The sequence below is a fragment of the Xylocopa sonorina genome, chromosome 9, assembly GCF_050948175.1.
Source record: "Xylocopa sonorina isolate GNS202 chromosome 9, iyXylSono1_principal, whole genome shotgun sequence".
In the NCBI taxonomy this organism is placed as follows: domain Eukaryota; kingdom Metazoa; phylum Arthropoda; class Insecta; order Hymenoptera; family Apidae; genus Xylocopa; species Xylocopa sonorina.
In genome coordinates this window covers 12,217,420-12,229,578 of record NC_135201.1, presented here as the reverse complement: position 1 = coordinate 12,229,578, position 12,159 = coordinate 12,217,420, and the positions used below count along the sequence as shown (strand labels likewise).

The following is a 12,159-nucleotide window of genomic DNA, read 5'->3' as shown; positions in this document are numbered from 1 at the left end:
AAAAGTTCAAGATAGCACGCAATCAAGAAAATGTACATCAGATAGTGGACATAGGAATTACGTTTTGCTTCTTTTTTTTATAGTTCTTTTAATTGTATTCAAGACATGACAACACGTTTCAATAAATCATTAAACTTCCAAAAATGTTAGCCAACCATCTCTGAGAACTTCTCACACGAACAGCACTTTCTTTTTTTTTACAAAACTTCATTGAAAGTTTGTTTCCTTTATCTCGAACCGTGCAGTGTGATCTGCAAACAGCTTTTCACTTTTTTCCTCCACTTCAAATTGAACGGAGAATCTTTATAAACCATCAACCATTTTCTCAACTTTGCATGTGTGTCGTGTAATTGCATTTATGAAAAAAAAAACGGAGGTAAAAATATATATATACGCGTATATATATATATTTTTATTAAGTTTTTTTTCTTTAAAAGAAACAAACTTAAAATATCTGCCATTGGAGAACTTCTCTGCTCGTTAGGATAAAGTAAAAGATGATTATTCTTTTTTTATTTCCGAATACGTAAACCTTATTCTTTTATGAGATTTCTCAGATTTTCTTCTTTTTTATTTGATCTATATGGAAGAGATATATCCTTTCGTTCGACCGGCAGAGCAGTTACACTCCAAACAACAGATTTACAGCAAAATGTCAATGCAATTTGAATACTCTAGAATTGTTACAACATCCATTTAAAGTGCATTTTGCATTTAATATTTCGAATAATTATTGAATATACTGTTTTTTTTTCGTTTTGTAGTATTATAGAGTTGCCACTACATTTATACAATGATTACCTCCTACTTTTTCCAAATATGTATCCGCTTTAAAAGTACTATAAATGTGACTTTTTTTTTTTAGATTCATAACAATTTTTTGGTTGCCTCGTGTTATAGCCAGCACTGATTCTTCCGTTTTCCACTTGTTTTTTTACTTTTTTAAACATCTGACACGCCTGTTTCCAAATTAGTCAGTAGCATGAAAATTTTCAGTTTGTTTTCTCAATGAAATTTCCGCTCTCCGCTTTCGTCGATTGCTTCTGTATCAAATTTTCCCTTAAAAGCGTATTTCTGTCGGTTTTCAGTTAGCAAAAGCATAGAATCAGCTCTGTTTTTGACACTAGACACGAATGGGGTATATGTTACAATAGTAAGTTACAAGGTAGAATAATCCAACAAGAATACATCAATGTGACTGTGTATTATAGAAAAATGCAATGACTAAATGGATCGGTTTGGTGGTTGTTCTTACAATGCCTGGAATACATCTGAAAATTGTCAACTAACACAGCATACTGTCTGATTGGGTTACGAGGATGTTTTATCATTATGCTTGCCTCAAGTTCTACAGCAAACGCATACGCAGGAATACATTTCACTGGCTAAGGACAGATAGTGTGTAACGTTAAATTATTATACTGTAATAAGTTAAACGCTGTTACCTCAACAGATAGCAGTACGAAAATGGATTACAGACATGATACATTTGACAATAAACGTTTTATGATGTTTGAAGAAATATAACAAACCACCCACCGACCCAATCAAGATAAAAGTAATGCGATCATTGACGAAATCATAGCGCATGATACAATTTCATTTTGTTCCTTTATCTTCAATACACTTCCCTCACTCAAACGCAAAGTTTCTCGCCGTTCCGTTCCTGTTCTATACGCTACACACTCAATCATCGATCACCTTGTTTTCTTGCAAGTTTACAAAAACAAAATGAGAGTAAAACAGAAAGGAAATAAAAGTACAATGTTCAATAAATTGTGACATACAACAGTTACCCTCTGTGTACGTATTCTGGTATTTCATTAATCATCATGATATTTATTTTTTCATTTCTTCTTGTTGCTTCCTTTAACTATGAAAAATAATAGCAGAATATACGTTATACAATATTTAATAAGAATATATAAGGTCGGGGCCCACATACATTTGCAGCTACATCGATAAGTGTATTAATTTGTTACTTTTTTATCTTTTTTTGGCTTTTTCTCTTTATTAATATTTTTTTTATTTACTGTCTTTGCTACCGTACGTTTTTTTTTTACATATATTTTGTTAATAGAGTAATGCAAGCAACAACTATGGTAAAAAGAGAAACTTAAAATTTACGTACTGAGCGCCACAGCAACTCAATATCACTTTCATTGTTCGCCTTTTACTTTTTTCTTTTTTTTACCGTCCATCGGGGGCTAGAAAAATCCTGACGTTATCTACTATTTAATATGATGCTGTAAGTATACCATACTTCATAAAACGAGAAATCAGGATAAAACGTATGGAACGTTTTTTTTTTTTTACTCTTTTCTTCTTTTCTTTTTTAATGCCCATCGGTTGCGTGCTTCTACCAGCAAGATGCAATGAAATAGCAACATAAACTCATCGTTCATTCATTTTTTTGTGGCAATCATTTAAGACAAATCATTGAAATTAAATGATCAACTCCATTTTTACATATATTGTTTTTTTTTTCTCTCTCTCTCTATATATATATGTATATATGTATATTTAATTTTTGCAAAACGACCCTAAGGCTCTACTGTAATGTGATTACAAAGCAAACAGAGAACGAAAAGTTAATTAATAGTAGTGATAATAGAAGAAAAAAAAAAGAACGCGGTAATATAAAATAAAAAATAGCAAAGCAGCGAAGTTTTCCCATTACTTTTTGTTTTATGGTGAAAAACTTGATCAATTGTATCCATTTTCAATACTTGGCTACTTGCTGTGTATAGAATACTTAGTTTAATCTAATAAAAATATAGCGACAGACATGGATTAAATAATAGAAAAGAACATAAAAGCAAGACCAGTCCATTGGAAATTGACGTGTTGATTTACAAAAAATATGTTTCTATAAATTGCGAAAAGAAATATACGTAATCCGTTTAATGTACATTCTCGTTCAATCATTCCTTCGCATATTAAGCGCTTATCACCGTTAATATTTCAGCATCATGATCCAGTTGTCATTGTTACATAGCAAGAGTTTAAAGATGTGCCTTACTTCACAGTACAATTAATTTCCTGTTTACCACAACGACATACAATGTTCGAAGATCAAGTTTAATAATTGGGATTTTCACGTTTTTCCTTTAGTTTCTAAAATACGTAAGATGAGATTATTCGTTTTATGTTCGTGGGCTCATTTCTTCTTTTTTTTTCGTTTTTCATTAATCTTTTGCGCGGATACGTCCTTTATCTTTGAACTTGTTTCGTGGGCCCCTATATTTTGCGTGCGTTACCGTTTATTTATTTTTTTTTTTCATTTCTTTCACGAAAAAACAGAGGCACGTGTCAAGCGTGCACCTGTTATTCTTTCGTCGATCATTTTTATTCATTGTTTTCAAGGAAGTTTTCATTCTCCTGTTCTTTTGCGTTACATGTATTATATTTTATATTATTTGCTTCTACTCTGTTGTATTGTTTTCAGTATAACATGGATTTCGCATATATTTACTTCCTTTATTTTCCCTCTTTTTCGTGTTTTATATTCATATCGTGGTGTTACTTGGTTTCGCTTTCAATATTTAGTAGTACATTTAAATTACTTCATTTCTTACATTTTTATTGCGTTTACCTCGTATCAGCGCAACAGCAACTGATCGTGTCTGTGTACCATCATGTTAATACATAGGTATACATATGTCTTTTTTCTATTTTGTTTCATTTTATATTATGTATTCTCCGGGTTTGCGCATATCAGGATGATCGATTTCTGAGAAAGAAAATCTACCTTTACACGAAAGCGTAAAGTGGCATTTTACTCTCAAATGTTCATCCGTCGGATCTGAAAAGTCTTTCCGCTTCTAGTTTTAACGTTATTTTATTAGTATTTATACTCTTTTTGTTTCTTTTTATTAAGACAGTTAAGAGCCATTCGCGAACGATTGGCGTGCTTTTAATTTTTTAATTGTTCAAGAAAGATTTTCATTTTCATCATCTTTTTTTGCTCTTTTTTTACATACGTCGGTAGATACTTTACACGTTACATATACTGTACTCGGAAAACAACGCGTGTATGAGTGTGTGTTATCAATTGAGATATATCGAATGATAGTAATTTTCGTTTCTACTTTTAAAATTTATTTATACAGTTCCGTTCACGGGTTTTCGTTTCCTTTCATTCTACTTTTTTTTGTAATCTTCTCCATATTTTCGAATCGCATTGGGAAAACTGTTTATTATATGCATACGCTGGCACAGTTTACGTAGAAGCCGACAATCGGCTTCATTTTCTTTAAACCGTCCCTATTTTTTCCGGTTTCTGTTTCATTTTCTTTTAGCCTTCTTTGTTTTATTCACAAGCAACTCAGAACAACTGAGAGCTCCGGAGACACACAGAAGAATTAATGAAATTTTCCTATTAAATCACGGATGTCAAATATGTTCAACATACCATCGTCTCTTCTAAAGCACTTTTTCCATTTTTCCATTAGTTTTTCAAACCCTTTCTTATGCCTTCTCTACAATACCCTTTTCCTCTACAATCTTCGTCACTCGCATTAACTCTCAGGCTCAGTTCAACCGTCGCTCAAATTATATAAAGTTTCTCATTGTCTTAATGCATTTTTTACGCAATAACAAATCTACAAAAATATAACATTTTTATCTTATCTCTCATTATATTATCTCAATAAATGGTTTTCTCTTTCAATCAATCACGTTCTCTCTCTCTCTCTCTCTCTCTCTCTTTCTTTCTCTCTCTCTCTCGCGCGTGCGCTCACTCTTTTACTCAATTTAAATTACCATTGCATTTTAGACACATATCCCCTTTGCATCATTATCTTTCCTACACTCTATTTTCCATCCTTTCCCATAAATAATCGTGTTCTGTCGTGCTGTCTTGTTTCTCTTTGTTATATGTATATTATTTTATACCTTTTTACTAATAAAAGAACCACCTTCTATCGTTCGAACGTCAGTGATCTTTGGTAGAACGTCCTTTCGACTATTCTACGCATAAATAGCATTTTTTCTCTCCTCTCACTTTTTTTTTCTTTAACGCAATCATCTTTCATTATCGAGCCGGGTTCGCGCTTACGACAAGCCTGCGAAATCACCGGACTCATCCGTTTTATGTACATCAGTGTCTCCCTCGCGTAGTCACTTTTAAAGCAACTATTCCATATGTACACACACACAATAAAACGAACGGCACGAATATCGTTTGGAAAATATGCTGCAGAAGGCATTCATCTAAAAGATTTTCACGCCAAGAATAAAAAAAAAAATAAGAATTTTTTCAATCGAGTCACGAAAAAAATTGATGTTTCCTTTTTTTCTTCAGAGTGCAGGTAAACTGTCACTGGTACAATTAAAAACGTAAATTAATTCTAATCACATAAAATTGAGACAGCGTAGTGCAACATATCTTTCGAACGATATTGGAAAAGACTGCCGCGAGAGTAACTCTTACAGAGAACTTCGCTCTTCATCTTTTTTTCTAAAGTTCAAGCCGATTACTCTCGTGACAAGTCTTTACAGGTCCATGGACATATATCGAATCTTTCACCGTACATGGAAATTTGTAATTTTCCCGAAGTCACTCATCCCTCTCTCTCTCTCTCTCCAATAGCAACAGCAAATAAATATATCGATCGGACCGCGTACACGTGTCTAATCTTCGATCTTGTTCATATTGTTACATGTCACACGCGTGTACGTGGACCGACACGCGATAACATCCCACGTTTATATACATTTCTTATGTTACTCTATGTTATTCATGCTCACTTATAGTCCCGCGTACAAGTTATTTACTTTCTCTCATACATTCACCTTCTCTTTCATAAAAACAGTATACTCTCATTCTTATGCAACTCTCCCACTCATTCAAACGATACTGCACACTCAACATCGCATTCATAGTCGTATATCTGCACCCACACAACTTACATATAATATGCTATTGGGAACCTCTAATCTAAATCATATATAAATATATATTTTACCTATATGAAAAGCATCAGTCTCCATTTGCTAATGAATGTCTCAGTATCCTGTGCTACAATATCTACAAAAACACAGTAGAACTATATCCCGTAATACAATTGTCCGGTTGAAACGTCTGTCTGTCTGTGTCTTATATAAGGTATATATAATATCCGTTGCGTGTCGTACGATTATCCGAGAGATCAGAGTACTGAGACTATCAATGCGAGCATTTCATATAATACCGGAAAATATATATTTTCATTGTAAAAAAAATAATCACACTTCTTAAGAATTAAATACTTATTAGCAGCTGACGACTTGTTCTCGTTCTTAGTAAAATTAGCGCACGCATACACTAATCAGTCGAGTTCATCCTTACGGTGATCCGAGCGGAGTAGTAATAGTAGTCTAAAAACACGCTCGTGTTTAGCACAAACACAAAACATTGTTTTTTCTTTATTTTCTTCTTTTTAAATCATGTTCGTATTCGCTCTAATATCTTACACACTGAATGGTACGTTTGGCAGTGAGGACATCGTATCGTGTACGTCGGAAATGAGTCTACATCCTTGTGGTTTTACAATATCATGACATCGCGTTAACGACGCCTTGTCTCCTATATTAGTTTAATTAGTTTTGGCCCCATTAGAGCTTTAGACATTGTTGAGTGATTCTGCGCGTAACATTTGAAGTCTTCTTCATCTTGTATCCGTTGTACAAGAATTCAAGGCAATTTGATCTAGATATTTTTCGTTAGAGTACCAAACTTGCATGAAAACTGTAACCCCTTTCCTTTCTCATCTTTCGTTCTTTCTTTTTGCTTATAAAAAACAATCTTCTGAATGGTCGAAAGCGATATTCTGCCGAGTTCAACAACTACGATCGGAACTCTCAAATGCCATTGGCGCATTATTACTCGCATTACACACACTCGTTTTTCCTAAGATCCTTTTGATTGCAGTCTTGAGTCACATCCGGGAGTGTCTAAAAGACGATAAAAACATGATATATAAATACCTAGTTTTCAGCAGCGACTGGCGCGACCAACGACGCGTCTCCCTGCCCTTTTTCTATGCCTTTGCCGTTCTCTACGGCATCCTCAAATTGGCCTGGTACTGGCAGTGCGTCTTTTGTTGTATTCACATTTGGAATCGTGTCACTAATGGATACAAACGAAAAGGAATATTCATGAAACGTGGATTCATTTTCAGGATACATTATACTACATTACACTCACTTATAATCTGTTATTCCATCGACGTTGTTACCTCGTCCCCTGCTGTCTTTTTTGTTCTCACATTCTTTGTTCTTTTTAACGGTAGTCTTCTTCTTGCCGGTTGCCTAATTGACATTATATAATAGGTATATAATAATTTTTTGAAATTGTCGATTAACATAAAACCGGACTCTTTTTACCTTCATCTGTGTTTTTTTTCCCCGGCCTGCTATTGGTGTACGGTTGTTTCCTCGAGTTTGAAACGTGGGCCGGCCCAAAGGGGGAAAACCACGAGGAAGACCATACTTGAGGCCACCGATCGACGTTACCTAGAATGTACACCTTAAAAGGTTACATTGGATAATTTTTACATTTATTAAAGATTTTCCTTAACACTTTATATGGTCGGATGAGTGAGAGCAAGGATAACGTTCTAAATCTGTATCCTAAATGTACAAAATTGGGCATAGTTAGAACTTAGTTAATTAATTCATTATTAATCTACTCAGTCGTTCACCTGAAAGAATAACTATTAGTAGTTGTGTAAACTATTTAAGCAGAATACCACCTACCTGTGGCGGAAGTCGTCCGCGAGGGTGTCCCTGTAGAGGCTGAGGTAAGCGACCAGGTTGTCCATAATTTGCACCCCACTGTCCAACAACAACACCGGCAATTTCTAGCTGTCCACCACGAGACGGTATAGGGCGTCGCATAAGTCCACGTTGAGGCATAGTTCCGCTACCTCTTCCACGCATTATGCCATCATTAATCGTACATCCGGTAGGTAACAGATTTTGTGGTACTGATACGCGTATACCTGTCACAAGATAGCAATTAATCCAGAAGAATTCAATGGTAGTAAGTGTTTATATTAAATTTTCACGTAGACTATCTTAATCAAAATCTCAGATATTTAAAGAACAGAGTAATCGAATTTGTGTAACAACTTCGAGATTCGCAGAACAAGTCATGACAAATTAGTTCCACGAAGCAATATAGTTGTATTTCTCTCCTTCCATTCTACAAAGCACACCACTACATGTGTATACGATATGCTGATATTATTGGAAGGGAAACACCGAACCAACTGACCAAAGATTCGAATTAAGGACTTAATAATTTGTAGAATAATTATTTTACCAACAAGCCATGTTGAATTCTGTAATTTGGCATGTTGAGAAATGTACCTGGACCAACTGGCGGCGTTCGCGCAAAAATAACGTTGGTACCCTCTAGAATAGCCTTCTTCATTCTTTCGACTTTCACGATACGATCTATATGACCACCGCAGAGTTCCAATAAGTTTTTTGCAATTCTAGCACGAGCTAACGTGTGATGGAACAACTTTCCATCGAAGTACAACCACGGGCAACACATTAACCACGGGATTGGTGCACCACACGCGTCGTTAGCTAAAAGAGCGGTCTCCACGCCGGCCATAAATAAGGTAGCTAGTTGAACTCCACGAGATGTTACTAAAGGAAGCTGTATAATATAGTTGAGTGAATAAAACAATTTAAAATTTGGATAGTTACTAAGGTAATGGTAATTTATTGTTCAAGTTACCTGAAGATCTTGCAAATACTGAGCATTCATAAGCTCGGGTGAAAAAGCTTGTGCAATAAAAGCATCTAATTCCCAACGCCGTAGAACTTTTATTTTATCCGAAAACGACATGATGTACCTTAGTACGCATGCCATTACTAAAAGATGTTGCGGTACGTAAGAAGTATTCAACATCAGAGGTGTATCTGACTTCATACAGGTCAAAAACCCTCGCAGTCGACGTCGTTTGTCGTCGATGCCTGTGCTACAAGTGAGATAACTCGCATAAGTTATTTTTCCTACCCATTATTTAACAATAATTATGTTATAAAATACTAACGTACCCAAACCATAAACGTTGTATCGTAGGAACACCCCAACCAATTTGTTCAGCCTTTACTAATTCTGGAGTCAAGTATGGGTTCGACTTGGACCATACCCATTCTTTTATCACAACATCTGGTACTTCGATTTTTTCACTATCTATTAATAGCAAACGAAATAAATATAATAAAGGCTGTTATTTACTTTCACAATACCTTCAAAGATTATTATCATATAACTTACCTCCCTTCTCTTTGCTTTTAGCAGCTAAATACATTCTGTGATGAAGATTGAACAGTATCGCATATACCATTTGTCTTACGGGTCTATAAATAAGGTGGATCGATGGGAATTCGCGATGATTCTCGTCCTCAAGGAGGACAGGTAGCTTGATCTCCCCGGCAATGAGGATTTGATAAATATGAGGGGACATCAAGCCTTTCTGGTGCCGTTCAGACGCGGTGCGCATCACTTCTGGTACTGTACTTGGAATAGTCGTAGTTTTCTCTGCTTGCCTTGCCGAATCAGCAGTCGCATGGGATGGAGACGTGGCGGAAGAACTGCTACTCGAACTTGACGAACTAATCAGAAGATTGTGCGTGCCGTTTATGGCGTGTCCGTTCGTTTGTTCTTCTTCCGCCCTAATATTGTCGGCATCACCATGTCCTTGAATACCCGGTGGATCTATCACAATTTGTGGCGCGGATTTTGCGTTCGCGATAGCCTGCTTGTATGCATTTAGACTCTCGCGTTCGCTTTCCACAGTCTCAGATGCAAATCTGGACGTTTCTAAATTCGAGTCAGCCTCCGAAGTCGACGGTGTTTCAGATAAATTCGACTGCTGTTGTACATTTTGCTTCGAATCCAATTTATGTACTCTATTTGGTTTCACTGGTTTATAATGCAAAAATCCTTCTTTAGTCCCATTAATGTAATACTGAACCGATTGCCTAAGTTTCGAGCATCTTGGATCGGACAAAGATCCGAATACTTTTTGAGACACTACGTCCAACTCGACGGACGGTAGATCTCGTACAAAATTGGCAATCGTTTTAATCGTATGCTCTACATTCACTTTGTTCATATTAGTATTGACGTTCAGCTTCTTATAAAGATCGGCCAGGTCGTGCTCGGTTAAAATATAGTTCCCTAATAACGCGGCCAGTAAGCATAGTCTGTCAGAAGGGATGTTCAACGCTTTTAAAAGTTCCGGAAGTATATACTCCTTGGTATCGAGAGTGCCCTTGTACGTAAGTTTTAATTGTTCAGATGAGAAGTATCGCGGCGGATCAAACGCAGCGTACTCAGCATCGTCCGCGATCAAACCATTGAAATTATTTTCTCGACAATAAGCGATCACTTCTTGATGATGGTCGTCCATACTGCAGAGTACTGTAACGTTCAGGTGTCTCAAGGCCATGCGTAGACTAGTTCTTAAACACACGGGTGGAGTCCACCAAATTTTCGGTGGTGGAGTGCCCTTGGTTGAAATATGTTTTAATACCTAAAAAGTAGAAAGCACAATTAAAACATTATGAAGTTTTTGTAACGTTTTCAACAAAAATCATTACTTACATTATTTACTTTAATTCGCACTTGTAATTGGTTTAGAACCCATTCAGCACGTCTAGGAGATTCGAAACATCCATTAAAGAATACAGCTAATTCTAAACCTGATATTTCTGTCCCTTGTATGAGAACAGCTAAGAACTGAAGCATTCTGTTCCATTGTCCTCCACAAGCCCAATCTATGTAAGAAATTCTCTCTGTATACACTTTGTTTGATGGAATAATAGAGGAACGAGCAAGTATCTACCTGAGAAATATCCTCCGTATAATCTGTCTAAGCAGCATTCTCCATCGAGAACTAATCTTAATTTTCCAGAATGCAATTGTGCTTTTCCAACTCGATTATGTTGTCTTTGAGTGATGGTACGTGCTATTTTTAATAGATCCACAGGTACAGATCCACCTCGTATATAATTGCTATCCAAAAAGACTTGTAAATCTTGAATGCCCATGTTGCTCAAGATTTCTTAGTTAGCGATGTGTAGTTATAAGTTTAAACTTGCTTTTTTATCAAGTAATATTGTGATCTTCCTTTGTTCTTTTCCTTTTTTGCAGGACGAGATGAATAGTTTTGTCAGCTTTCAATTTCTGGTGTTTTTACAGTACGAAGAAATCTAATTTCAGTTGCAATAATTTCAACCTGGAAACCAAATATTGCCTATTACTTGAATCCATCAGGAATTCCTCTTAGTCTCTTTTCAGAATATTCTTAATGCTAAATATAAATCGTTCTACAACAATTGTAATATGCGAATCGAATAATTATCGTATTGACAGATAATGCACGATGAAGAATTTTCATCGTAAAAATAACAAAATAAAAGAGAAAGAAACGTGAAGTCGAGAAACAGGTGAAAGAATGCTTAACGATAACATCGCCTGGTAATATCACCAAGTATCTTGGAAGGCGGGTATCGGAATAATTGCGATTCGAGAAGTGAAATTATTTGGATCACGGTTGTTGATCAACGAACACTCGAGAACCAAAAATTTGTCATATTTGGGATAGATGTATGCCGACGCCATTTATTTTGTTTATATGTGACCAATAATCTCGATCCATTTTCTTCGTTCTTCCCGAACGAATCGATCGATTTTTCCAAGACTATTGTCTTGTACAAAGTAAACAGGAAATATGGCCAGCAGCAATTTTCTCCATCGTTTCTCGGTTAACTGAATGTCTATTAGATAAAGAGGGGGTTTATAAGACCGGCATGGCGAGTTGCCTCCCGTCCATTCCTATAAAAACTTACGCAAGGAATTCGCGCGGTTTCGCGACACAATTACTCATACAAACGACACCACGCGAATTTTGATCAGTACAATTTAAGTTAACCGTGGATCTGAAATGACGATAATACTTACGTTAAATTAGCGATAATCATTGTGGCCCCAAAGAAACACAAAACACACGGGCTTTGAGAGTAGGTGACGTCGGATTCGAAAACGGAAATGAGCACTCGGCTGCGCTCGGATGTCTACGTTGTTTGTCCCAGTTCCATGGGAATGTCCACCCCCCATTGGCTCGTCCATTGTAATCAACTCTATATATT

At 36.0% G+C, this 12,159-nt stretch overlaps 1 protein-coding gene and 1 long non-coding RNA gene across 2 annotated transcripts; both read right to left on the bottom strand.

The window, feature by feature from the left end:
* Positions 1–2,506: 2,506 nt before the first annotated feature.
* On the bottom strand, positions 2,507–5,275 carry LOC143427270 (uncharacterized). Its single transcript, XR_013102288.1, has 2 exons — positions 4,765–5,275; positions 2,507–4,604 (listed from the first exon to the last, which is right to left on the bottom strand). It is a non-coding gene; the product is annotated as an uncharacterized LOC143427270 (long non-coding RNA).
* A 24-nt stretch (positions 5,276–5,299) lies between these two features.
* Positions 5,300–12,114, bottom strand: LOC143427268 (constitutive coactivator of PPAR-gamma-like protein 1 homolog). The gene is made up of 11 exons (XM_076901217.1): positions 11,972–12,114; positions 10,854–11,246; positions 10,613–10,785; positions 9,281–10,541; positions 9,058–9,196; positions 8,735–8,978; positions 8,356–8,653; positions 7,741–7,985; positions 7,369–7,497; positions 7,190–7,293; positions 5,300–7,111 (listed from the first exon to the last, which is right to left on the bottom strand). The coding sequence occupies exons 2-11, from the start codon at positions 11,056–11,058 to the stop codon at positions 6,970–6,972; spliced, it is 2,940 nt and encodes a 979-aa protein (XP_076757332.1). The 5' UTR covers positions 11,059–11,246; positions 11,972–12,114; the 3' UTR covers positions 5,300–6,969.
* Between the last annotated feature and the right edge of the window lie 45 nt (positions 12,115–12,159).